The sequence below is a fragment of the Brachyhypopomus gauderio genome, chromosome 5, assembly GCF_052324685.1.
Source record: "Brachyhypopomus gauderio isolate BG-103 chromosome 5, BGAUD_0.2, whole genome shotgun sequence".
Lineage (NCBI taxonomy): Eukaryota > Metazoa > Chordata > Actinopteri > Gymnotiformes > Hypopomidae > Brachyhypopomus > Brachyhypopomus gauderio.
The window spans coordinates 33,300,701-33,326,503 of record NC_135215.1 but is presented as its reverse complement, the minus strand read 5'-3'; the positions used below and the strand labels follow the sequence as shown (position 1 = coordinate 33,326,503).

Below are 25,803 nucleotides of genomic sequence, written 5' to 3'. Positions count from 1 at the left end.
GGTGTTGTATGGCTTGGATGCAGCTGCTTGACCATGGAAACCCCTTTCCATGATCATTTCTGCACACTGTTCTTGAGCTAATCTGAAGGCCACATGAAGTTTGGATGTCTGTAGTGATTGACCCTGCAGAAAGTTGGCAACCTCTTTGCACTATACAGGCCCGTAGCCAGCATTGTGATGGGGGGGGGATCTTTTTCCCCCAAAAGTGGACTTCATTTGGCTCTCTACTCCAGTGCCCCCTAAATACACGAGCACACTTCAAACCTTTTAATTTAGACATATTTTATTCATTATAAGTTTGATGTGAGTCTGTTTTTGCTGTCCTTATTTGTTCGTCTGTTGCTCCCCACTGTTAACATAAATTTGATATAAATGTAAGTGTTACTCAAATGCTCCTACGTATGTTTTAAGTAAGAGGGTAGGGCACTACACATTCAACCTTGATTATGTCAATTTAAATTGCAAACAGATGGTTTTGATGCTGTTTGAAAGCTCTTTTCTGGCTCTACAGAGTACACCAACAACATTGAACTCAACAGTTAAGTGGCAAGGTAGAACTCCAAAACTGCATTTGCATGAATCTGGCACTAATATTTCAGAGGTTGTTCATGACATTGCAGGCTATGTGTGGAAAAGATACTAGATAGTATTTTAATATCTCATAATTAATACTTGGCTACCTGTTGAGTTATGCTGTAAACCAGCCACCATCCATGCTCCTCAAACCAGTCATACCTGAATGCCCTGTTGCACCCACCAATGAATGTAGTTGGTAAAATTAAAATTTTCGAAGGTCTGACGTGGTTTTTCAGCAAATTGTACGTTTGGGTCATTAGACATCTGATACACAGCCTGTGCTATTTCCTCAATAGATTTTGTTGCATCTATGAAAAATCCAAGGTGACTCAAGTACAGAGCTTGGCTGGGCTACCTCACATTCTGCTGCCTGTCTCACTCTCACATCCTGCTGCCTGTCTCACTCTCACATTCTGCTGCCTGTCTCACTCTCACATCCTCAGCCACAAGTTCAGTAGCTGCTGCATCTCTCTGGTCTTCCAGAGCACTGTTACCTGCCAAGGCTGTTTCACTGTTGATAGCTCACCCTCTAAATGCTGACCCACTGAATAAATACAGTAAAATAATAAATTTAAAACCATTTCCATATTTAACCCCTTTTTTACACCTCTACACTGTATTTTATTTACTATGGCCTTGGGAGCAACAGGCATGTTGAGAGTAAAATACACCCTAGCTTGATCATCAGCATTGCAAAGTGAGTGACTGAATGTTATTGTCATTTAACCTACATTTCTTAAAAATCAACTAAAATCCAGACTTTGGAGTTATCTGAATAATAACACTAATAATCCGGTGTTACATGTACAATATACTATTGGGCTAAGTCGAGCCCGGCACTGTTAACGCAGGGGAGTTGTAAAGAATTAGAAGCCCTGCACTCAGCAGCTTACCGATTTTGGGCCTTTTTTGAAGTCACCAATGTTTTGGGACAATGTTGCCGCCGATTTCTTCCGTTTTCGCTCCTTGTTTTCTTTTTTCTCAAGTAACTTAATCCCCTGATTCTTATTCTTTCCACTAGCTAACAACAGAAATGTGGGAATTACTGCCACCTACTGGATTGGTGTAAAACAGTCTGAACAAAATGTGTAAAGAGAAACATTAACCATTTTTCTTATTCCTCACTTCTCTGAGTCTACTTTTCTTTTTTATTAGTCTGGATGTGATATTGTAAATTAAGATTTGATGTATATTCACAATTATTAACAGAGATTAACAATTCATTCATTGAATAGCCTACATACCTTGAGGGGCATGTGTGTACGGGGGGGAGGGGGCGGCAGGGGGGATCGAACTAACCCTTCAAACCCTTCACTTTGACCTACTATAATTGCTCTAAATGTGGGAAAGTTCGAATGAAGTTAGTTCACACAACCGATTCCCTCACGCACATTTTAAGACAATCTGCTGCAGTTCAAACCGAGCATCAGAATGGGGATATATATTTTCCTGGCACACTTTGGGCCCATTGGTGACAATTGAGCATTGTGTCAATGCCACAGTCTACCTGAGAATTGTTGCTGACCATATCCATCCCTTTATGACCACAGTGTACCCATCTTCTGATGGCTAATTCCAGCAGGATAACACGCCATGTCATAAAGCGCGAATCATCTCAGACTGGTTTTTTGAACACAACAATGAGTTCACTGTACTCAAATGGCCTCCACAGTCACCAGATCTCAGTCCAATAGAGCACCTTTGGGATGTGGTGGAACGGGAGATTCACATCATGGATGTGCAGCCGACAAATCTGCAGCAACTGCGTGACGCTATCATGTCAATATGGACCAGACTCTCTGAGGAATGTTTCCAGTACCTTGTTGAATCTATGCCACGAAGGATTAAGGCAGTTCTGAATGCAAAAGGGGATCCAACCCGGTACTAGCAAGGTGAACCTAACAAAGTGGCCGGTGAGTGTAAGTACTGTAGAAACAGAAAAATATTGGTTTGTTGTTTGTATATTTTCTCTGACTGTAGAGGGCAGTAAAGTACCTTTCTGGCAATTCTTATTTAATTTAATTCATTCAAATTAGATGCTCTGTGTCGGAAGTGGGGGCCATCGATTTTTTGGGTCTGAAGATGTTGAGAAAAATAAATATTTAAAGAAACAGGGCCATCAATATTACATTTATGCATCAGAAAATATTTGTCAATAAAAAAAAAAGAAAGCCAAGAAGCATATTTTTATTTTCTGTAATGAAATGCCTGTTTGACAGTTATGTCATACCATTACCACACAGTACACTAAACTGGGTGTTGGGTTGCAGTTAAATAGGCACAAAAATGCCACATTAGCATGAATCTGAACAAAAGACTGACAAGTGACTATCTGTGACAGCATAATGCTCTATTTCTGACTGGAGGACTGAAGTAGCCATCACCAGGGTGACACAAGTGCCTCTGGAGACACAGAAGACTGCATTTATTAATGAGAAGTCACACAGGAACTATTACAGTCAGTCCATAAAAACATACAAATAAAAGGTCTACGTGATGTACTGAGAAAATAAAACACAAGCCAACTGCTTTCAGTCCAACATGGCGTCAGAAGAGAGACCTTTGTGAGATTCAATTAAAACACATGAAGTGGAAACTCAGCAGTACATTTGCATTTATTAATGAATCATTGAAACACAAATAATTTTAATATGACCAGGCCCACTTGTAAAGTGAAGTTGTAAGATAAATGTTTTAATCTTAGGTTTAACTGAATGAGTGAGGTTTGTTGTCCTTTTCTAGGACTTCCTAGAAAAATGGGGACAGTTTTTGTTTAATGGTAATGAGTGCATCCGGTGAAAATCTGAATGGTTAAGGTTGTTGTTCCCTAAAGCATTGACCCAGTTACATAGATTTTAACCCCCGCCTTTAGAGCCCATCTGTCAGTCACTTCATCCTAAACTCCATGTGAATTCCTACAGTGATGTATGTGCGAATGCATGCATTTGCTTGCATGTGTAGTCATTTATGAATGGCTATAATGAGTCTTTTGGAAATATCAAAGAACTTTTAATATTTAAGTAACAGGTCCTATATTTTTATTTAAGTAACACCTACATTTATTTGAGCAAATGCTAAATTATAGTTTAAGGCTATCAGATTTTAAAGTCTCTATACCATTGATCTAGAATGTCATTGGCCATTCAAGACTCCACTCACATTCACACCAATCACGTCTCCCTATCACCCACTTATTGATTATTGCCCTCTCTTGCTCCATATTTCACCATTCCCTATGTATTCCCACAGGAGCAATTTCTCAACACTTTGCATTAGCCTGGTCTAGATTTAACACCTACTTTACATTCCTCCTGCAAGACAGCTGCCTTTTTTGCTTTTTTTTAAATAAACCAGTTTATCTCCACCACTTGTGCCTTGCTTCTTTGTTGACACAATGTCACAGAATGTGAAGCCTGAAGAACAGAGTGCAGCAAGTGTTGCATCCCTTGCAGACAATGTTCACCTGCAGGGTGCAGTGATCTGTCTGCAGTAGCAAATGTTGACCATCTAAGGACTCGAGATGCAGCATCTTCAAGACAGAATGTACTAGCTGATCAGCTGTGTAGAGGCTATCTCAATGAGTTCTCCAGTAGCTTCCAGGACTCACTCCCAGGTCTCAGTAGTACCACCTCATGACCCCGGAGGAGCATCGTGGGAACCCTGAAGGGTATGAAGGTTTCACCCACCAGTCACTCATGCAGAATCACGGCACAGGGGCATCAAATCACAAGGAGAGCCAAAAGCCTGGGGCACCATGCTGATGGCTATCGATTCTCTTCCAAGGCGTGATTACCCTGACTTTGTTCACCAAGTGAATTCACAAGTGAGTTAGAGCCCACAGTAGAGCCCTGTTGCACCTCAATCAGGGCTACCGCAAGAGTGCATGCCTTGGGGTCCAGCATCATGGCAGCAGCAACTTACCGCAATGAAGATGCGATGGTTGATGTTTTCATGGAGGGTCTGAGAAGAGCTCTCCAGGCTGAGCATGCCTGCAGTAACAAAACTTTGGATGATGTGGTTGATCACAGCATCCTCTTCAACTATGTCTTACAGGAGAAACCTCTCTCTCTAGCAGCAATCACCTGCAAGCATGTTGGTCCAACCAGCGCAGGAGAGAAGGGCACAGGCCAGGAACATCCAGCAGGGGGATGGCGCCCAGCTGTCCTCTGAGGAGAAGACGTGCACCTCTGGTTCTGCGGTGGTGGCACAGGTAGCTGGTGCATCAAAGTTAACCCAAGAGTGATTGAGCAATAGAACAGACTAAACCTTACAGTATTTAAGTATTAGTACAGTAAAGAATTAAGTATAGTATTAAACAGTATTAAAACCTTCCTGGAGTACACTTGCCATTTTGGCTCATCAGGTTTTTCTTGCTCTGGCCTGTAATAGACAAATCACATCAAATCTTATATGAGTCAATAAAATCACATGTTGGACTCAGTAATCAAAGTTTTGTAATTCTTCAAACCAACACAGACATTCATTTTTCCTTGTAGCATGCTATGGTTAGATGACTGATTAAATTGACAAATATTTTAAACTCAGTAATAAGAAATATAGTTATTAATGCATGATAGGTTCCATAGTGACTCAAGTGCCATGACATAAAAAAGTATTTCTAAGCATGATTCAAATCTACCACATCTTTTGTCATACTCAGCAAGGGGCTCTTGTGATTGTGCAGACAGTGGCAGTGATGGTGGATAATTATTGGTACATCTAGAGGCCAACCTAGATTTCCTGTTCTTAGCTACAAGATTAAGCGGACTCCTCATCAGATGGACTTTATTAAAATGATGGCAATGGCCCAGTTACAAATGATGAATTGAAAGTATGGCCTGCCCTCGTAAAATTCTTTAAATTATATATTTTTTCTGCTTTACCACTAATTACATTATTGCATTATAAGTACACTAAGATTGTCTCAAGAAATAAACATCCTAGTAAACTCATTTGTGTGCATTTAAACCCAGGAATGATTAAGCTTCAGTGTTAGGCATGAAAACTCATTTAGCCCAGGCTTCGCATGACCAATTATAATTATTTATTTTGCTTGCGAGCCACGAGCCCATAAGTAATGTGAGCCCAGTGCAGATGAATGCAGTCCAACCCCTCCTCCCTCTCCACCTGCTGCTCACCCTCGCCATGATGCTACTTTAGAGAGGATGGAAGGCAGCTGTCCACTCCAGACTGGAGGGCCGGAATATTCTGGATAGGCTGCATGAGGCCCCCAGAGCAGAGCCCTTGTGTAGCTGTACTCAGCACTGAGGAGGATTCAGGCATATGAAATTCCACTGAGACTTAGACAGTTCCAGAGAGAATAACGCTAGCAGTAGGAAGTGTTCAATATGAGAATATAACAGAAAGCCAGGTATTAAACAATTTCAGCAGCATTATAGAAGGCATACACTGTATATATAATTAATACAAATATATTTCTGATTTACAGAATTAAATGTGTATAAAATGTGTATGAATGTTATATAATTGTAATTCTGGTTTCATTCTGTATTTCTCAAAAGAATGAGAGATGAGGCATGGATAGCCTATATTCTTCATTTCTTAAAGCGAGGGCCGTGCGGATGTTAATATTCTTATGTTTATTAAATCTTTGGTTAAAGGGCCCTCTCATTTCACTTAAATCAATGTGACAAATGAAGATCTAAGTAGATTTTGTATAATATTGAGTATTGTGTCTTCTTTGAGGATTCTTTCTTACTTTAGTGCGTTGTGACGAGATTGTCGACCATCTTTGAGATGACAGGGCCACCTCTGAGATTTGGCTTAGAAACCTGGCTGTGGAGACAAGTGGAAGTGATGTTTGGAGTGTGGCTTTCTGTTGCCTTTGTGGGTCAGAGGGAGCTCAGCGTGGGACACAGCAGTTCTGTGGGCCCAGTCTGTCCATGTGCAAGGCTTTGTGACGACTGAGTTACAGGCCACTGGTGTCCACTTGGCCATGTCCCTGTGTTATAAAAAGCCCACACAGAACGGTGATTGTTCCCTCCTGACCCCAGCACCACAATGACGCAAACTGTTCCTTTTATGCAACTGGAAACTCAGCAAAGTTTTTCCACCAAGATTTGTATGTACAATATTGTTTAAAAAGTCAAAGCTTTCAAAGTAATCACAAATACAATGTTTTCGTAAAGGGTTTGAATAGGAAAAAAACAGGAAAAAAAGAAAAAAATGACTGACTTGGATGATTTCTTTTAAAAAATCCCAACAAATCCATAAAATACAATGTACAATCCATAACAGTATAAATACTCAGATACAGCTCCATCAGAATTCTTTCCCACACAGAAACATGTGCAGAGCTGGTTACACAATGCAGAGATTGTTTATGGTTTCTAGTCAGTGGTGTTATTGTGCTGCATAGTGCTGAGATGAACATCAACTTCAGTCACTCACCAGAATTGGAGAAACAAATTCACCACCATAGTATAAATACAGAGTTAAATTTTATACTGATTCACATAGTCAGTATAGCCAATGCCTGGTAATGTTTTGTTTGTGAAGTGTACCAGATACACCCTGAGGCCTACTGGGACAACACTTAACATTAACTGTGCCCTTATTATCTGACGGATGGGAGTGATGTACTGTTATACTTTCTTGAAAGAGTAATGGATATTTTCTTCAAATGTTGTGCTGAAATAAAGTCATAGAGAGAGAGAGAGAGAGAGAGAGAGAGAGAGAGAGAGAGAGAGAGAGAGAGAGAGTGTGTGTGTTTGGGAGAACAAAAGAGAAATGAGAGAGTGAAAAAGATTATCCCATTCAGTTCATTTTCGTGTAAAGTTGGATTTAATGTGCAATTACAAAATTACAATCATATTACAAAATGCAATCATATTATATGTTTAGAGGAATGTGCCCACCCATCTGGTGGAGACCAAAGCAAATACAGTGTCTGGCCCACAAATCTTTAGTCTGTATCAGTTTAAGCTTTGGGCTCAGCAGCTTTCTGATTGACCCAGCTTGCTTTTTATAGTCCTGTGTAGTCAGATGCTTAGAAAACCAAAAGGGAGTGTCATGGGTTACAGGTCTGTTTCTTGTGCAGTACTAGTTTTGTTATCTCAGAGTGAAGATGTGGTTCCTGGAAGTGTGGAGTTCTTGCTGCAGTGTGTGATCGCTGTAGCCACTTCTCCAATAGTTTTCTGTATTTACTTTTGATTGGATGCATTTAGCTTCGTGTTTTTCAACTGCTCAGGCATCAAAATGCATACGGTGCTGAGCCACAGGCAAAAGATGCAGTTGAGGTCATCAGTTTCCTTACCGCTGCTTGACTGCATTGTGGATATTAAGCCTTAAATCTTGTAGTGGTCAGTACTTTGGTGAATATACCACTGGAAGGAGAAACAGAGGAAAGTGAGACGATTTAAGGAAAACAGAAAAAAATAAATGCATGTTAATGTATTTGAAATGAAAACACTTGTTATTAGGAGAGATTGCTTAGTGTTAACTGAAGAGAAATCAGAAGGAATTAGAATTAAGATAATAATAGTTCAAAAATAAAATCATTAATAATAAAGCATTACAGAAAGACAAGCAGATAGCAATTATTACAGATTTTTAATCAAAGGCAGCCAAATGTGGAGTACTTAAACAGTCAACGGCATTTTCTCCTTATCAATTATCAGTTATCAGTTCCTGGATGTACTACAGCAGGGGTGTAAACAAGCCTAAAACGCTGATTTGGTCAAACACTTGATGGATATAATCAGGCTTGATTTGTTTTTAATATTGTAGAACAGGATGGAATCTGCTGCTTCACTGAGGAGTGTAGCCAATATCTGAGGTTCTCCGGTCTCAGTCCTAGGATGTCTGTACTGGGGCCGTGGCTGTGAGACTGGATGTTCAAACAGCTGCTGTCTCGCTGACAGGGAAGGGCCACTGACCAGGTGCCTCTAGCTCTGTTGTTAAATGCATCAGGAGACCAGGTACAGACAAGACAACTGTGCTTGAATAAATTATTCATGAGATTTGTCCTTCAAAAACAGTCCTTAGATATGTTTTGATGAAAAACATGGTAAAATAATGTTCACATTCTTTACAGTTTGGTCTCACTGTACTTCTAGTGGCTTTAATCATGTATTAATGTAGTGTGGGACCTTTCTTTGTATAGGTGATATGTAATTGTAAAACTAATTACCCTGATTAATGATTTTGCTCACTTTTAAGGATCCGTAGCAACATTAGTATTCCATACAAATAAAATGAAAGAAAACCTGTACAAATTAGCATTCAGTCACATTAAACCTAAACCTAATTACTATTGGGTTAATGTGTCTGAATGCCAATTTCAGCTGTAAAGAGGGCAAACAAATGAGTCTCCAACAAATGGTCATGGTCTTGAATAACGCTATACAGGGGTGTGGATGTTTGGAGAGGAATGTTTTGTAGAACAGAAAATGATTACGATTGCTGACTTAGCCCCACAAGAGCATGCAAAAAAAAAACAACCCACATAAAACCCAAAACAAATGTAAAAAGGAAAACATCACCAAGACCCAAAACGTACCCATTTAAAATAAGATTATGTAACTAGATTACAAGTGTGTGAGGAGAGAGAGAGAGAGAGAGAGAGAGAGAGAGGGAGAGAGAGAGAGGAGGGGGTGTTGAGGGTTCTCAGTGCTCTCCAACATCATAGGCAGTGACCTAGAAATGAGGAGCAAATTCAGAAAAACAAACACAAGACAATACAGCCTCTATGTGTGATTATAGAGCATATAAGAGTGTGTGCGCGTATGGAGCGTGCAGGTCCCATATCTGACCAGCATGTGTTTGTTGGGAGGACGCCCATGACTGGTTCCCATCAATGCCAGTTACATTGCCAGACATTAATCAAACATTACATCCAGTGTAGATATGGTTAAAATTGATTTTTTTTTTCTTTAGTTAAACTTTATGAAACCACAGGGAACTATAATTACATAAGGTTTACAAATTACACATAAACTATATAATTACATAAGGTGTACAAATTACACATAAAACTTTTAAATTGCATAAGGTTTATGTGTAATTTCCAGTCACAGACAACTCTAGAAATTGGAAATAATAGAGAATGGTGAATTATCACTCATTAAACATTCATGTTGCATGTCCTCTAAAAGACTTATTGTAAATTTAAGTGTATGAATAATTAATCAAAGGGATGTGTGGGTTTAAATAATACTGACTTTGCCAGCATCAAAATGGTGGAAAATGTTCTCATTAAATTCCATTAAAATGTATTTGGCCAAAACAGAAACCTTTCTCACATAATCCCATTTATGAGCCCTTATAGCCCTTCTGATTAATTTGTCAGCAGTGTTTTGGTTCTATATTTGGTCAGCATATACTGAAATGTTCTGTGCGGTTGTGTGTTTTTAAGATGCATCTGTAGCTTAAAACACACACACACACACACACACACACACACACACACACACACACACACACACACACACACACACGCTTAATTTGTCATTTTACTTTAGCTGAGTTTTATACCACACAAATCCATTATAGTAGAATATCATACAAATCATATCCAGACAACTAGAAACAGTAACAAAATCAAAGGCCTTTTCAGTCATCCCTTGTACATAAAAATTACACCAACATGGTGTCTACCTAGCAAAAAAATGAGTAAACCCGTTTGAAAAGAAGTCAAACTGTGCCTGAGGCAATTCCGTGCAGTGCAGGCTGTAATTGGCCTAACTCAGCCTCCCGATAAGTTCACGATAAAAAAAGGTTCCTACAGCTTCCCCCAGCTGCCGATCTCCTCATACATGGCTGCCAGTGACATCAACAGACCTTTTCATTATGGATGCCCAGTGTTGCTCTGGCAACCAGCTTAAGACAATAGCCTCTGTGTGCTTGTAAACTACTGTATGGCATTGATGTCATGCAGACCAGATGACCAACGCCTTTCCCAGGAGAAAACGTTCCAGTCTTCAAACCGTCCAGAACCATGAATGGCCCACATCATAAAAAAAAACAATCTTAGAATCATTTGGATTTCAAGGCATAGTATGTCATCAAAAGACATTTTCACATGATTCATTTGTTTCACTTTATAACAATAAACATGAGAGTTTCTCTCCAAGAAATTCTATTGAATCTATTGTAACAAAATTCCTTTTAGTTGATCTCTCAATTTTAATTAAAACCACAGCTTTCAGGGCTTTACAATAGCAAATGAATTATATGATAATTTTTTTTGCTTTACAATATAAAGTGGATATAATACTTAGACATTGCAAGGGAAAAGGAGAATCTTAATGAGAATCTTGATTTTATGAATCAACAATATATTCAGTATCAAATTCAATTGGTTACTTTCTAGAAGACTTACTTTCTACACATGAGATATTCTATACATTTGAAATATGTACTACATTTTTCAAGATGTAAACGTTCAAGTAAAAAATAAAACTAAGAAATAAAAGTACGTGTAGATGTAAGACAACTGTGCAAAACCCAAATATAAATGTAATCACTATTATAATAATTATAATTTAATCACTACAACTCACTTTTAACTACATTTAGGCTAATGCTCATGGTGTTCTCCTGTAAACATCAGTTACAGCTGGTAGACCCTCTGTCCCATAATAAACGCATGGCTCCTTGTCCCTGCTCCTGTGAGATCTATTATATATGTCCCCTTCAAAACTGCCAGGTCGTTTATATCCAGGCAACATATCACATTACGCATGGGTCCCCGAGCAGTGTGTCCCCGAGCAGTGTGTCCCACATGGCAGCATGTAGGTCCCCTAGCAAATACCCTGGGTGGATGTCTCCCCTCGCACGGTACTGAACGGCGAGAGCTCCAGCTCAGTGGTCCCCTCGCGCTCGTCGTCGTTGCTGGTGGAGGTGGTGGAGGACATCGGGCCACACTCCTCCCAACAGCAGCAACAGCAGTCCAGGAAGGCCCTGCCGAAAGGCCGGCACAGGGCCAGCAGGAGCACCGGCGTCACCGCAGACTTGCAGAACAGCAGCATCTGGCTGACCAGGTGCAGGACCTGCAGGGCGTGGGGTGACACGGACACGCCCATGTACGCGGACACGAAGTTGCAGACGTTTTCCGGGATGGCACAGATGCCGTAGACGATGGCCAGCGCCACCGCCGTGCAGTTCATCTGGCTCTCCAGCTGGATCTGTTTGCGGTGGCCACGCACGCTTCTCCTCTCCGCCTGCCGGATCTTCTGAGCCGTCGCCACCGAGCAGACGATGGTGAAGATGGTGGGGAGGCAGAAGTAGCAGCCGAAGCGCCACCAGAGGCGGGCGCCGTTGTAGGTGAGGCCCAGGACGTATAGGGAGTCCGGGAGCGTGGTGGAGATGCGCACCACGCAGCGCTCCGGTGGCAACACCTTCTCAGACTCCTGCTCCTCCTTCATCAGCTGGTGGATGAGAAGCTCAGGTAGTGCCAGCAGCAGCGCGCCCATCCAGATGACGGTGAGCTTGGCTGTGGTGGAGGCACAGTTCTCCATCATCTCGTAGTACATCTGGATGTTGGAGGCGGCACGGAAGCGATCAATGCACAAGGCGCAAAGAGTGAAGGTAGTTACACCTAAAGAAACCACCTGTGATGTAAAGACATGAATAAAGTGAAGGACCACATAGGAAATAATAATAATAATATTATATATATATATATATAACGGTTGGTGGTAAACATTATTAGGAATATTCAAATTTTAGGGACACAATACTATCGAAAATCCTATCCCGTCTTTGAAATAAACATTCCAAACGTTTTTCCCCCCGCAATAGGAGAGTTACAAAGCTCTTTCACAGCCCACCTCTGGCTCCTGTCAGAAAATATATGTACACACCAGTATTTCGTACAGACCAAAGCAATATTTTTTTTTTTTTATAGATGACAATAGGTGTATGGAAAGAAGCTCAGAGAATTTCCAGCTCTCTACTGTGGCAACAGTAACTGACAACAGACCCATTCAGTCATTAGTCCTTTTCACTTTAAACATTTAGGAAATATATGCAAACTGTATGATTCAGTGCCAATCTGCAACCACTGACTCAAATAACTTGTTTCACAGCATAGTTTCACAAAATTTACTTTCCATGTCCACCTATTTGTAAACAGCTCCGACATCTGTAAAGTGACATGCTCAGATTGTTAACTGCCATTGGGAAACTACATTGCTATAAAAAGTTCTATTCTTCCAAGATTTCGGTAAGACCTTGTCAAAGTGACATCTTCCATATGTGAAGGAAGGTGTAAACAATGTGTTTTTACGAATGAACCCTGGAGCTGAAGGACACAACGGTATGCAGTGAGATGTCTCATGGCTGGGGAAGTGCCCCGATCTGTTTCTCCTTAAAAAATAAACAGCAAGGATGAAATGGGAGTTCTGCAATTTGAAGAGCCTTTCTGAGAGGAGGAAAAGAAAAAAAAAAACAGAGAGCCCAACTAGCTAAGAACTTTTACAGTCTGTGAAAACAGATTTTTCAAGGCTGAATGAGCGTTGTCTATTACACTAATATCCATAAACACCCCCTCTAATCATCCCTAATTAATTGCATAATTAGAGTCTTATTTAAGATGACAACAGAACATAGTAATTACCTGCTTTACATAGCAAAGCAGTGGTGCCATTACTTACACTGCATGTGTGACAGCTGGATATAATATAAAAAGAATTTTAAAAATTTGCCTTTATCCCACCAGCAAGTTGTCATGAAATACATTGCTTAGAAATGCACACTCTGTGTTTGGACTATTCCGCTTGAAGTGACACTTCTAGAGACATGTAACCTATTGGTAAGATTTGTCATTATTGCTGCAAAACACAAACAATAATAACTGATTCTCATATGGTGCATCAATCTAAAACACATCAATCTAAGGCATACTTCACTCTGTCAGCCATAATAAATGAACTACCACAGTGGTTCAGCAAGGCACTGCTGAGACTGGTTTAGGAGATTTAAGGCACCACCATAACGCCTGCCGACACCAGCCTCTGCAGCACATGGTTACGTCCTAGTTCTTCCCCCAGGAAGTGCTGCTGTTTCTTTGTGTCCGTGATAAAGAGGCACGCCCCACTCGCCATAAACCTGGCGGACACACAGCTCTATGGTAGATGCTATAAAACACTTTCAAAACAACACACCTGCATTATTAGGTGCCAGGTTGGGTTTTTTTGTAAACAACATGCCAGATGGGAATGTAGAAAATCTTTAAATCTAATGAATTGCTGTTATACACATGCAACATATCCCTGCATGTATACAACAGATATGCATATCATAAAATCATTTGTTCCAACTACAATTCAAGAAAGGTTTTACAGTTATATTTAGCTAGGTTAATATTTTTTTTTATTACTAACTGATATTTCCTGGAAACAAAGGTCCTACACTGCACGTAAATAAAGATGCTCTTTGGTTAAGTTTGATTTCATGACTATGCTGTGTGTTTTCACACATTTAATGCATGCTATGATGCCATCATTTCTACATCAGTTCTGCGAACAGTTCTTTCTTTCCCAGCTCTCGTTTGGGAATGGATGACATGCTGTATCTTCTACCAGTTTTACACATGAAACACATGAATCAAGGTCTCTTGCGTGTTTGTATATTTTTTTACCTCAGTGTAGGGTATGATTTTACAGGAAAATTCTCCAAGCAGCCAATCCTTCGTGAGCTCATGGAATATCACCAATGGCAAGCAAAAAAAGACGACGATGAAATCCCACAGGGCCAGGCTGGCGAGCAAGGAGTTTGAAATGCTTCTCATGTAGTAATTGTGGCACACTATGCACATGATTGCAATATTTCCGATTATCCCCACCATGAAAATGATTAGAGAAATAAACACGAGCGCATATGCACCGTACGTTTCATTTGAGACCGGATGAAACGGGTTTTTAACCTGGGGGGCTCTTGTTCGAGTGCTGAAGGGGCCGGGAGGAGTGCTGTCTTCATAGTCGCCCTCGGCTGAAGGGTGCAAACCACTATCGGTAGTAAAACCAGTGGGAAACCCAGCGGACTGGTTCTGAGTCCCTCTTTTTCGTCGATACAGATGAGGCTGTTTCAAGTGTCTTTCCACACGTGTATGTCTGGAGGACAGTGTGGTATGTGTGGACATGCCGTGTCTGCCCACAGTACTTGGATGAAGTTTTTTGCCCTTTCGCATGTCCGGTTGAGGAATACTGTCTCTACCAACACCTGTTACATTCAGTTGGTCAATGTTGGACCCAAAACGGGCATCTCCCGCCACAGCTCTGTCCCCATTAAATGACGGGACATCTCTCGATTGTACTTTATATTTCACTACGTAATTAGATAATTTCTTGTGAGCCCAAAGCAAATTTGGTCTTTCAGTGCTGTCCACATTGTGTGTGTGGCCATGGTCATTATTTTTATAATTAAAGTCCCTACGGTTGAGCCTATGTATAAGAGCACTTGAAAGTTCACAGCAAATTAGCACACAAAATATTTTTAGCAACTGAATGCCCATTTTTCAATCAAATACTTAAGTCCATAATCACAAGGCAATGTCCAAGTTTCATAAATCCATTGCAGATCGAGTTCAAGTTCAAGGCATCATTTCCATTGCCCTACAAGCCGGTGTAAGTTGTCTCCATTTTACAATCCCATTAACTGTCCAAACGCGCCAGTTCGTCACATGCCCGATACATAAACGTGTCCATAAAACAAAATCCAGTTCAGTTAAGTACTTAAACTTCGCGCAGAACTAGATGCGTTATTTTTCTTTACCAAGTTCACGTTGCATGTTCTGCTCCTTGATGGAGCGAAAAAGCCGGAGTAGCTCCCATATTCGCTCGTGCGCTCTTGCCGGGGCGCGCGACGTGCCACGCGCGTCGCTGTCAGGGAGGTGCCGCCTGGTGACGCCCGACACCTGCGAAAAGAGCGCCCCCTTGTGGAAGAGAGAGGTACCGCATATACAGGCCCCGTCAACTGCAGCACTGATCTCGTGTGATTAGAGCAACAAGTGCAGTCCAGAGACCGTCACTGGTGCAGTCGATGAAAAATCTTCGAAATAGATTATATATGTATTTCACACGTAGCAGAGTAAGGGTTCTAATAAGTAAGCAGCAGCAATTTTAATACTTTTTATCCACTTCACCTGAATCATCTAGGATTTTCAAAACATTTATTATACCTATTTATACTTTTTCAGGAGAGACGGTGTAAATTTCATTTGGATTTGCAGCTGTAACAAATGTTTTGTTTTTAAATCCCCATCTAAAACAAGAATTACTGTCCAAATACTTTAGAAGTCGTTTATGTGCAATAAATGTCATCTTGGATGTACACTACATATAGTTGCAAACACATGTTCATCCCATTGAAGAATACCAAAATCATTGGCAGTCGATACCTAAGCATGTAACGTTTACAAGCGAAGTAGGCTATACAAACCACTGGTTGGGTCACTTTTTGTAAGTGCTTACTGATCAGTTCACGCTGTGTAATGCAGTGTGCAATTTCTTATTAACGATAAATAAAATGGGTGTTTTTAGGATTTGTGCTTGATGCTTATCTACAATTCTGGTTTATTTCCTTACACCTCTTTTTGGCCCATATACATTATGCATAACATTACCATAGGTTACTTCCTTATTCAATAAAGAACAAAATTATACCATTGAGCTAAAGGAGTAAACAGTTTATTCAAGCAAAATAAAATTTACATATAAATATATTCTTTTCTACAAAACAGCCAATGTTAAAGGGAGGCACTCACATTTCCACTGTTTTTGTTACTACCTTCAAGGGTTTAACCTTCAGTTGTCAGTTTGTCAAATGTGTCTCTGTAGTATCTTCAGTCATGTCATTGGAAGCTTTTCCAGTAGCATTCCTGATCAAGAAGGTACGATTCTATGAACTTAATGGGGAGTGTAGAAATTCCCTCTGGTTTCTGTGTTAGTGATCTGGTAGCACACTTGAGTCCTGCCTTTCTCCTCTACACTGTAGGTACTGAGGCAGAAGTCCAGCCAAGGGCGTTCCGCTGTAGAGAGGAAGCAGAGCAAAGCACTCCTTCATACGATCAGCAGCAAAATTTGGTTTAATAAATATCCATGTATATACATTACCGCTTAAACGTTTCTAAAATTACTTGCAAAGAAAAACATTGTCATGCAATTAACAAACAATTTTGCCCATTGCACAATTTATTTAAATGTATTATTTTTAAAGAATGAACATTTTCGTGTTAAGGCCAATTTTTGTTTAGTATCCAAAGCATCAGCAGTTGTTTCTTACAGTCTAAAAATGGCCAGCAGGAAACGTTCTTTAGAGACCCAGCAGTCTATTGTTGTTTTAAGAAAGGAAGGCTACTCGGTGAGATGTTGCAAAGCAAATGGAAATATCTCACCATGTTGTTAATGTCTCCCTTCAGAGAGCAGCCCAGACGGGCTCTAACAAGGACAGAATACGGAGTGGGAGGTCCCAATGCACAACTGTGCAAGAGGACATATATCTTAAAGTGTGCAGTTTGAGACAAAGACGCCTCACAAGTTGTCAAATGACAGGTGCACTAAATGTGACCCATCAAACACGAGAGTCAGCAACAACGGTGAAGACATGACTTCAGGATGCTGGACGGCAGAATCGCCAAGAAAAAGCCAAACCTCAGACTCGCCAATAACAAGAAAAGACTGCGATGGGCCAAGGAGAAAAGACATTGGACACTGGAAGAAGTTTCAGGTTTCAGAAGAAGGTACAATCAGAAGATTTGTGAGGTGAAAAAAATCAATGAAATGAAGACCAATGCTTAATGTCATGAGGGAGACGGTGTTGGTCTGGGGATGCTTTGGAGGTGGAATAAAAAGAGATTTCTACAGAGTGAAAGGGATCTTGAAGAAGAAAGGCCATACAATTTTCCAACAGCATGCCATACCCTGTGGACAAGCCAACAGTATAATAACCCCAAACACACGTCAAAATGTGTCAGCAATATATATAAAAAAAAAAAAAGGAGTCAGTGACAATTTTAAATGTGATGGAGAAACCAGCACAGTTTCTGGATCTGAACCCTATTGAGCTGATGTGGGAGCAGCTTGACCGTGTGGTACGGAGGAAGACTGCATCAAGCCAATCAATCCATCGTGGGAGACGCTCCAGGACACATGGGCTGAAATCACATAAGATTCACTTGAAAAGTTGACACTTAGAATGCTTAGGGTCTGCCAGGCTGTAATTGCTGTGAAAGGTGACTTCTTGATTAAGGTACAATAAAGACCAGTCATCATTTCTATTAAAAACAATATTTCTTACTCTGCCAGTGTCTGCATGTCCTGTTTATTTGCTAGATTTCCTAATCTCAGAAAATGTCAGTGATCCAACACAGGGATCACTGCATCAGTAGAGGGATCAGTAGAGCGGTAGTGTATGTACACACAAAACAATGATCACTGCATCAGTAGAGGGATCAGTAGAGCGGTAGTGTATGTACACACAAAACAATGATCACTGCATCAGTAGAGGGATCAGTAGAGCGGTAGTGTATGTACACACAAAACAATAAGCATACAAGTCAGTAAATATCTACTGGACTGGTCAATATTGATGCCTGTGTGCCTAAAGGAACCATCGTGCATTCAATATAGAGCACCTGCTTATTCAATCATGATTGTTCCTAGTGATAATTTTACCAATGCTACTTCCTGGTGGGTGGAGCCTGTCCATAATGAGCTGAACTCTGTCCTGCAAATCCTGATTGGCTGAGGTCTCAGCAGAAGAGACATGGAAAAATCGCTCCTATAATGCCAACAAACGAAAAATAAAACAGTGACACATGAACATAATTTAATACTCATTTACTTTTTCGACTTAATACAATAAATTCACTCACAGCGTCCTCCCACAGCAGAGCATCCAGAGTGCTGCTGTCATCTCGGAGCTGGAACTGTATCAGCAGAACGTACTGCAGGAGCTGCACACCGAGTGCTGTGAGCACAAGACGGTGGCGGTGCGACAGAGACAGAGAAGGTTATTCGATCACAGAACCTTGTTTATCCTCGTCAGGTCGTGGAAGGGAATCCAACGCTACTATTAATAAGAAACGTTCTACCTTTGGCCACGTCGAGCTCGCTCCACACGTGTGCTCCAGATCCCGCAGGCTCCACGAACGTGGACCGAGAGCACCGTTTACACCTGGAACGTTATACAAAAGCATTACTGCTGGGGGAAAAATAACACAGTAATAAATAAATAAAATTAATCTGTTCTATTGCATAAGGAAGGATAACTACACAAAATATGCTGTAATAGCCCAATTGCTTCAGTAGTGAGAGCGTGAATGCCATTAAACTTTCTGACCCATAATATCTCTTATCTCCACAGAAGAGGAATGGGGCAGAGAAATCCAGCAGTTTCATTCTCCCGCTCTCTGACTGCACTGGAACAACATTCTTATGCATGCCTGATATCACACACATCTCATCCAGGGTTACACCTACAGACAGAAAAACAAAATAAGTGTCTCCGTATCATCACTCCATTTGACCGCTGCCCCCATTCCACTCACTGTGTGTCTTACTCTGGAGAAACAGCAACTGGGAGTGAGCGTTGTCCAACACCATGTCGGAGGACACGTGCATGGTGATGGGTCTGCCGGTGCCGGGGACGTCCACGGACGAGCTGACTGCCCAGTGTTCGCTGCACGGCTGGCTGTTTCTCAGAGCGTCCTGGAACACCTCGGCTATGGTGCCATCATCAGGGACCTCTTCTCTGTGGCACACATCACAATATGCACTTTATCGATTTACGATTTTTAGTGCTTAACAATGCAAAATGTCTGAAGACAATATCTTATTAAATGTATTGCAGGCAATGCATTTGGAAACACAAAACTGAGCTGCTGTGATGTTTCTAAATGGAAATCCACTTGTTCCTAGAACATGTCGGTCAATCTCATGCCTTGTGTACGTGATGGCAAGCAGCGTGGTGTGAGACTCACATTGATTTGCACTGTGGACAGAAGAGTTTGAGGCACTGGTATAGTTTCTGTGGCCGGTAGGACATCACTTTGGCACGAACGTGACAAACCAAAGGGGGAGTGGATCGCTTCACGTGGGCAAGGGACACTGGGTGCAGCGTGTGCCCGCACGTCTGAACTAAACACACATGAATTCACACAAATGCCCCATCTGACTGCCGTTCCAATACAAATACTGACTGTACACTTACATTTTGTGAAAAATATACTTTCAGGACAAAAAAAAAAATAGGTATAATGTAAAAAACTATTCAAATGGTTGCTATAATAAGACAAATGCATTTACATAAAAATTATATCCTAAACAAAAATAATTAATTTTCACCTGTGTAAAATTCCTCAGTGTTCGCTGTATCTGAAACTATAAGAAATCTGCCTTTGAGTTCTGTTCATGTTTACATTTTTTTTTTTACAAAACATAACAAAAGATGTACACCAGGCTTGAAATACAAAACTTTAAAATAACTTATCAGCTGTGTAGGGGTAACATCACAGACTACACAGTGGGTAGAGATAGGCACTTACCCACAGACTCGGGTGGAGTAAACCAAACCTCTAGCAGAGTGCCATCATTCACCTCTTCCTCATCTGCTCCATCTGCATGGCTCTCCAACAGCCTGCACAGTAAAGTGTTGAGCAAGAAGAAATTGTCAGGAAGAAAACCAGTCAGAAGCAACGAAACAAAGAATCTTTAACCTCACCGTATTGAACAAAAAACGTGTTTAGCTTGCCTGGATTAAACAAGTGGTGGTATTTAGAATAAAGATATGATGTCAGAGATGAGAAAGCAGACCTTTTAAGGGGCTCGAGATCAGGGCTGTGTGAGGGGAGCACTCTTAATCCGCGGCCGAAGGACGTGCCACCGTGCAGGAGAAAGCCGAGGCGGCTGGGCACATCGGGGGGCTGTTTAGGGTCTCTCTGAGACACAGCGTGTAGGTTGTAGATGCGCAGGAACATGCCAGGCTGTCGACACACACAAGCAGGTGCAGAGCACGTTCAGGTGACTGTGCAGCTTAGCTTAACAGCCCATAATGATATTTAACTCCTGTCCAGTGTGTCTACAAGGTTGGCAATTTTGCGCGGATACTTTGCTCCAGCAGGGGGCAGTCCGGTATAAAGCCAGAACCACAAATTTGTGTCACACGGAAATGGATTGTACCCACAACACATCTCTGTCAGTGATCATTTTGAGCAATTAAGTGCAAAATACAGACTGTGCATGATGTGAAACAAGATAATAACATAATAAAAGCAATCACTCTATTCAAAATGGTTTAATTAGTTGAGAAAATGCACAAACTATAAAAAAAAAAACTAAACGTTGGCCAGCAGGGGGTGGTGTTCAACTGCACCAGAGATACTGCTATACTGCATTCTAAAGCCTGCGGATGTAGCAAATACTCCCTGAATGTTCTGAGTGCATCCATAGCTGATGGAGTTGATGAAGAGACCCAAGCGGTTTGTGACGAGCTGCTATTCAACAGCAGGGCCCTGCTGGCTCTTCTCCATGTAAAACTAGATGTTCACCAAGCACAGAGTGCAGTGCTGGCGTTTGGGCTGGCACAGCAAATAAATAAATAAAGAAAAGAATGCAGATGGTTTACTTTTCATACAGCTCTGCGTCACGAAGGTGCTTTGGCAGCAAAGCAATGGGGCAGACATTTCTACAGAGACCATACTTACTCCAAGTCATTTACTGTGCAATTTATCGCGGCCCATCACAGACACTGCTGCTTAAGACGAAACATGATGAGCAGTTCAAGCGTAATGGGAAGACGCCAGGAGTGAGGCTGTGGAGAAGGATGCCTCGCCCACCTCTGACGATAAGGGCCATGATATGAGGGCGAGGGAGAGCCAGACATGCCAGCCCTCTTCCTTCACTGTGAGTGACAGGCGGCAGTCAGGGGGACTAAGCTCTCGGGATTTCACATGTCAGTCTTCTTTCTGTGCGTCTGGACAGGAAGAGTAGAAAGACTAGAACACCACTCCACGTCACTGCACTGTAGCTCATGAGCATCACTGCCTGCACCATCATTAAAGCCATTTTTTTTCCTTAACTAACAGCTCGGGGAGGAGAACTGGCAACAGAACAAAGGTGTAGCAAACTAATAAATTCACAACCTGGACATGCTCCATTTTCCAGCAGGCCGCTCCCCAAACCACCACCACCCTTGACTGTCTTTAGCGTTTAGTCTCCCCCACACGCTGCTCTCTCCGCCCTTCTTAACAGGCCTGGTTGCATGATTGGACATCGACATTTATAGTGTTGGCTGCTAAATCTTGACAGCCTAACTAAACATGCACAAAAAGGGCCATTCATTTCACTGCAGTTCATTCCAAACCACAGGCAGGCCAGTAGCTTGCATTATTGCCTTTTGGGGAAAAACCTCAATCTGACAGTGAAGTGTGCTCTGATTTATCAGTTTGTTGCTACTCGGGAGATAAATGTGTGTAAAGAATCCCTGTGTTATAAATGACGGATCCACACAAACACCAAATTCTACAGCACAGCCAAAACCTAATGTCATAATTCAAACTCCATCATCCTTTACCTGATCACATCTGTGCCGTCACAAAAGTGATTATTGTGATTGTTCAATGTAATTTGGCCCCGTCATCATGTTTTGCCTTAAGGAAAAACATCAGATACACAACTTGCTTTATGGAGGGGGAAAAAGGTAAACAGACAAACAAAACCCCACAAAATTAGCAGACCCGTGGTAACTGTACACCACCTATTGATCTACACAATTCATGTCAGCCTGCTTTTACCTATTTCATCAATGAACCATATGCAACTGCCTGTCATTGGTTTTATGACCTTTTAGGACCATAAATAAACTTCCCCAACCTCCCACCTTATCTGCTCCTACCACATCTGATCAACTCAGACCTTCATGCACCCCACCCCAAGTATAAAACTACAAAACATTTACTTATTATGTCTTATATTAACTACAGAGTAACCACCCCCCCCCCCCCCCCCCCCCCCAAGTATAAAACTACAAAACATTTACTTATTATGTCTTATATTAACTACAGAGTAACCCCCAACTCTGCTTGGAAAACTCCATTAACCAAAGATTTGTTGGTATATGCAGCAGGATAACAGGCATACATATTGACCAGATGGGCGAATGTTTTAATTAGCAAAGCAAATACAAGACCAGATAAACAGAGACAAGTGGACTTTGCACCAAATTAAATTTTAAAAATATGTACAATGAAGACTTCTCCACAACACGAAAGCCTGTCTATTCTTAGATACACAGAGACAACATCCTTACTGCCAACTGAGATTTTTGTATGTATTTGTCTACAGATGACAAAACAATGAATTTCTTCCATATATGCAGACAAGTACAGATCAAATTCATGTTCACATGCTTTTCTAAAAAACAGTTTGTGCTCACAGTCAAAATATAGGCTTAGCATGTCTGATCTAATAAATCCATCATGCCTCCATAAAATAAACAGGCTGAGTTTAATATCAAACCAATATGCTTTTTTTGTAAGCAATTATCCACCAACAGCACAAAGATATGGGTTTTACGGCACATCCATCCATTATTGTGCTGCACTATATTAGAAATGACACCCCCATCACTCCCGTGAGAACAGAAGGAACAGGTCTTTGAGGTTGGCTAAGCTTCTATGAGATTCCCAGGCTGTGTAAATGCAAAACTGAGAGCATGCAACTCTGCAGCTATCTTTGTCTTTCTCAGAAAGTTCCGTTATGTCAGCAAACATTTTCCAGACAGACGACCCAAAAACTGCCTGACAGCCAACGTTTCCTGGAATGCCTCAACAGTGTACGTGCAGAAGTCTCATTCAATAAAACCATGACAAACTTGACAACTGTTTTAGAAATGCAAGCATTCAACCATTTGGATCTTGAAATTTAAATGAAACGTATAAAAATGTTATCTTCGTACCAGGATGTGCTACACTCATTCCACGCATGTTCCAGTGCTTGAAATTTAGAAAAGTAAAAAAAATTAACCGGTCGAAGCTTTTCAAATGTGCATCTGTTTGATTTGCATGTTGTTGCTAGGCAGCAGTTTAAAAATGTAATCAAAATATTTGACAAGTACTGTGGTAAAGATCCAGGGTATTACTCAAAAAATGTTTCTCAATCCATCCAACAAAGTGGTTTGTATTGGGTCATCCTGATTCGTCAGGCGTTCCAACTCGTCTTATCTGAGGGAAGATTAGCATTATATGAACTATATGCTCATTTAATAAAGCTAGCTAGGCTCCTTGGTCCATCATGACTCTAATGGCAACCATAACTTATCCATGAAGAGCTCCTGGAGAAACATCGAATTTTTTATTACCACCTGCAAAACATAAAATTAGTAGCAAATTTCAACAAACCAATTCAATCACTTATGGTCTACTGCATCTTCTGCAAGAGATGCAAGCAGGTACACAATAGAGAAACCAAGTGAAGGCTTGCTGATGGCTTCCTTGAACACCTCCGGACCATCAGAATCGAGGTTTTAGTAGCAAAGCATGTTAACACGGCATTAATGATGTGTCTGTTTGCATTAACAGCTGTTGCTATGGCAACAATGAAGCTAGGAAGCCTAAAGAAAATCTGATCAACACTATTAAAACTTTAGAGCCTCGAGAAATAACCGCCATTAAACATCTACTGGTTTGAACAAAGACTGGAGTCACCTCAGAGCCTCACTAGCACTTTGCTTATAATATAGCTTATTAAGGACCACCACCTAAAACTTTCATTGGAAATCTTGTATACTATACTGAACTTCTAAATATCTGTACATCTTTAATGACAGAACTCATGTATAACATGTACCACCCCCCCCTATAATATTAAAACAACTGACCTAATATTTTTGTAGGTCACCCGTGTACTGCCAAAACAGCTCTTAACTGACAGAGTATGGACGCCACGAGACCCCCGAAGGTGCCCTGTGGTACGTGGCACCAGGACATTAGCGGAAAATCCTATAAGCTTCAAGTTGGGGTCTCCATAGATTGAATTTTCAAGTACACCACATAGATGCTCTATGGGATTGAGGTCTGTGGAAGTTTGTGGCCAAGTCAACACTCTTTGTAACGCTCCTCACCCACTCCTGAACAATTTTTGCAATGTGGCAGGGTACATTATCTTGCTGGCCACAGCCATTAGAGAATACCGTGGGGTAAAGGGATGAACTACTTAGTCTGTCATAGTGCATCCTGGTACCATCTCTTCCCCTTGTAAGCCGTGAACACCCAGCCGTCCACTTTGACAAAAGAAAATGTGATTCATCAGAGCAGGTCACCTCTCCACAGTCCAGTTCTGACGCTCACATGCCTACTGAAGGTGCTTTCAGCAGTGGATACTGTCAGCATGGACATTCTGATAAGTCTGAAGATTTGCAGCCCATAGGCAGCAAGCTACAATGCACTGTGGGCCCTGAAACCTCTCCATCATGGCCAGCATTAACATTTTTCAGTAACACCTCAAGAGTTGTAATTTCGGAGACGCCCTGACCCAGACGCCTAGCCATAATAATTTAGCCCTTGTCAAATTCACTCCGATCCTTACGCTTGTCCATTTTTCCTGCTTCCAACACATCAACTTCAACAAGTGACATTTCAACTACTGCCTAATACCTCTCACCCCTTGACAGTTGCCAATGTAACAAGATGATCAATATTCACTTCATCTGGGATTTGGCAGAACGGCAGGCTACATAGTGGCCATGCAACTAGTTAAAGAGAGGAAATATTTTTGGTGAATATATACCGTTTGCATTCATGTTTTCTTCGCCAAAAGCAACTTAACAATTCTCTCTTTCTCTCTCATGTGTGCGCGCACACACACACACACACACAAACAAGCATACCAAAAGTCAGCGGGCAGGTATCTCCCCCCCCCCCCCCCCCCCCGCTGTGGGAGGAGATCACAGGCAGAGAGCATTTGTGTGTTCAAACAGCCCAGGTGCTCTCTTTCTTTCCTTGTATGAATAATTGATGGTCAGAAGTGAATCCAGGCAGGATGTCACGCTGTTGCACACTAACTCCCGCACTAAAACGCTACATGTATATATCCTGGTACATAGCCCATTAACAAGCTTCTACTGCTGAATTCCATTTCCCTTAAAAAAAAAAAAAGTTCAGGGTATAAAATGTGCTTAATGAATAGAAAACCCTACAGGCAATTAAAAATAAAATCTCAGCAATATAATAATATACACGTGTGTTATAATGAATGGAAAAATATTAAA

General features: G+C 41.2%; 2 protein-coding genes across 6 annotated transcripts in view; both read right to left on the bottom strand.

The window, feature by feature from the left end:
- Positions 1–9,033: 9,033 nt before the first annotated feature.
- gpr37a (G protein-coupled receptor 37a) lies at positions 9,034–15,389 on the bottom strand. Of its 2 annotated transcripts, none has more exons than XM_077007294.1 (2): positions 14,180–15,389; positions 9,034–12,149 (listed from the first exon to the last, which is right to left on the bottom strand). In XM_077007294.1, the coding sequence occupies exons 1-2, from the start codon at positions 15,050–15,052 to the stop codon at positions 11,340–11,342; spliced, it is 1,683 nt and encodes a 560-aa protein (XP_076863409.1). In that variant the 5' UTR covers positions 15,053–15,389; the 3' UTR covers positions 9,034–11,339. The 2 variants fall into 2 exon arrangements, with proteins under 2 accessions (XP_076863409.1, XP_076863410.1); XM_077007295.1 differs by having other exon boundaries at positions 14,465–15,389.
- Positions 15,390–16,242: 853 nt separating this feature from the next.
- pot1 (protection of telomeres 1 homolog) overlaps positions 16,243–25,803 on the bottom strand; it is a 29,164-nt gene continuing 19,603 nt past the window's right edge. For 3 of the 4 annotated variants that reach the window (XM_077007293.1, XM_077007292.1, XM_077007289.1), the window contains exons 11-20: positions 20,352–20,521; positions 20,084–20,175; positions 19,884–19,919; positions 19,520–19,676; positions 19,100–19,290; positions 18,880–19,015; positions 18,632–18,714; positions 18,413–18,507; positions 18,213–18,318; positions 16,245–16,567 (exon numbers count right to left, since the gene is read on the bottom strand). In XM_077007293.1, coding sequence (XP_076863408.1) covers positions 16,446–16,567; positions 18,213–18,318; positions 18,413–18,507; positions 18,632–18,714; positions 18,880–19,015; positions 19,100–19,290; positions 19,520–19,676; positions 19,884–19,919; positions 20,084–20,175; positions 20,352–20,521 — 1,188 coding nt within the window. In that variant the 3' untranslated portion in view covers positions 16,245–16,445. Of the gene's footprint in view, positions 16,568–18,212; positions 18,319–18,412; positions 18,508–18,631; positions 18,715–18,879; positions 19,016–19,099; positions 19,291–19,519; positions 19,677–19,883; positions 19,920–20,083; positions 20,176–20,351; positions 20,522–25,803 lie in introns of all 4 variants that reach the window. The other variant, XM_077007290.1, reaches the window with a different exon arrangement.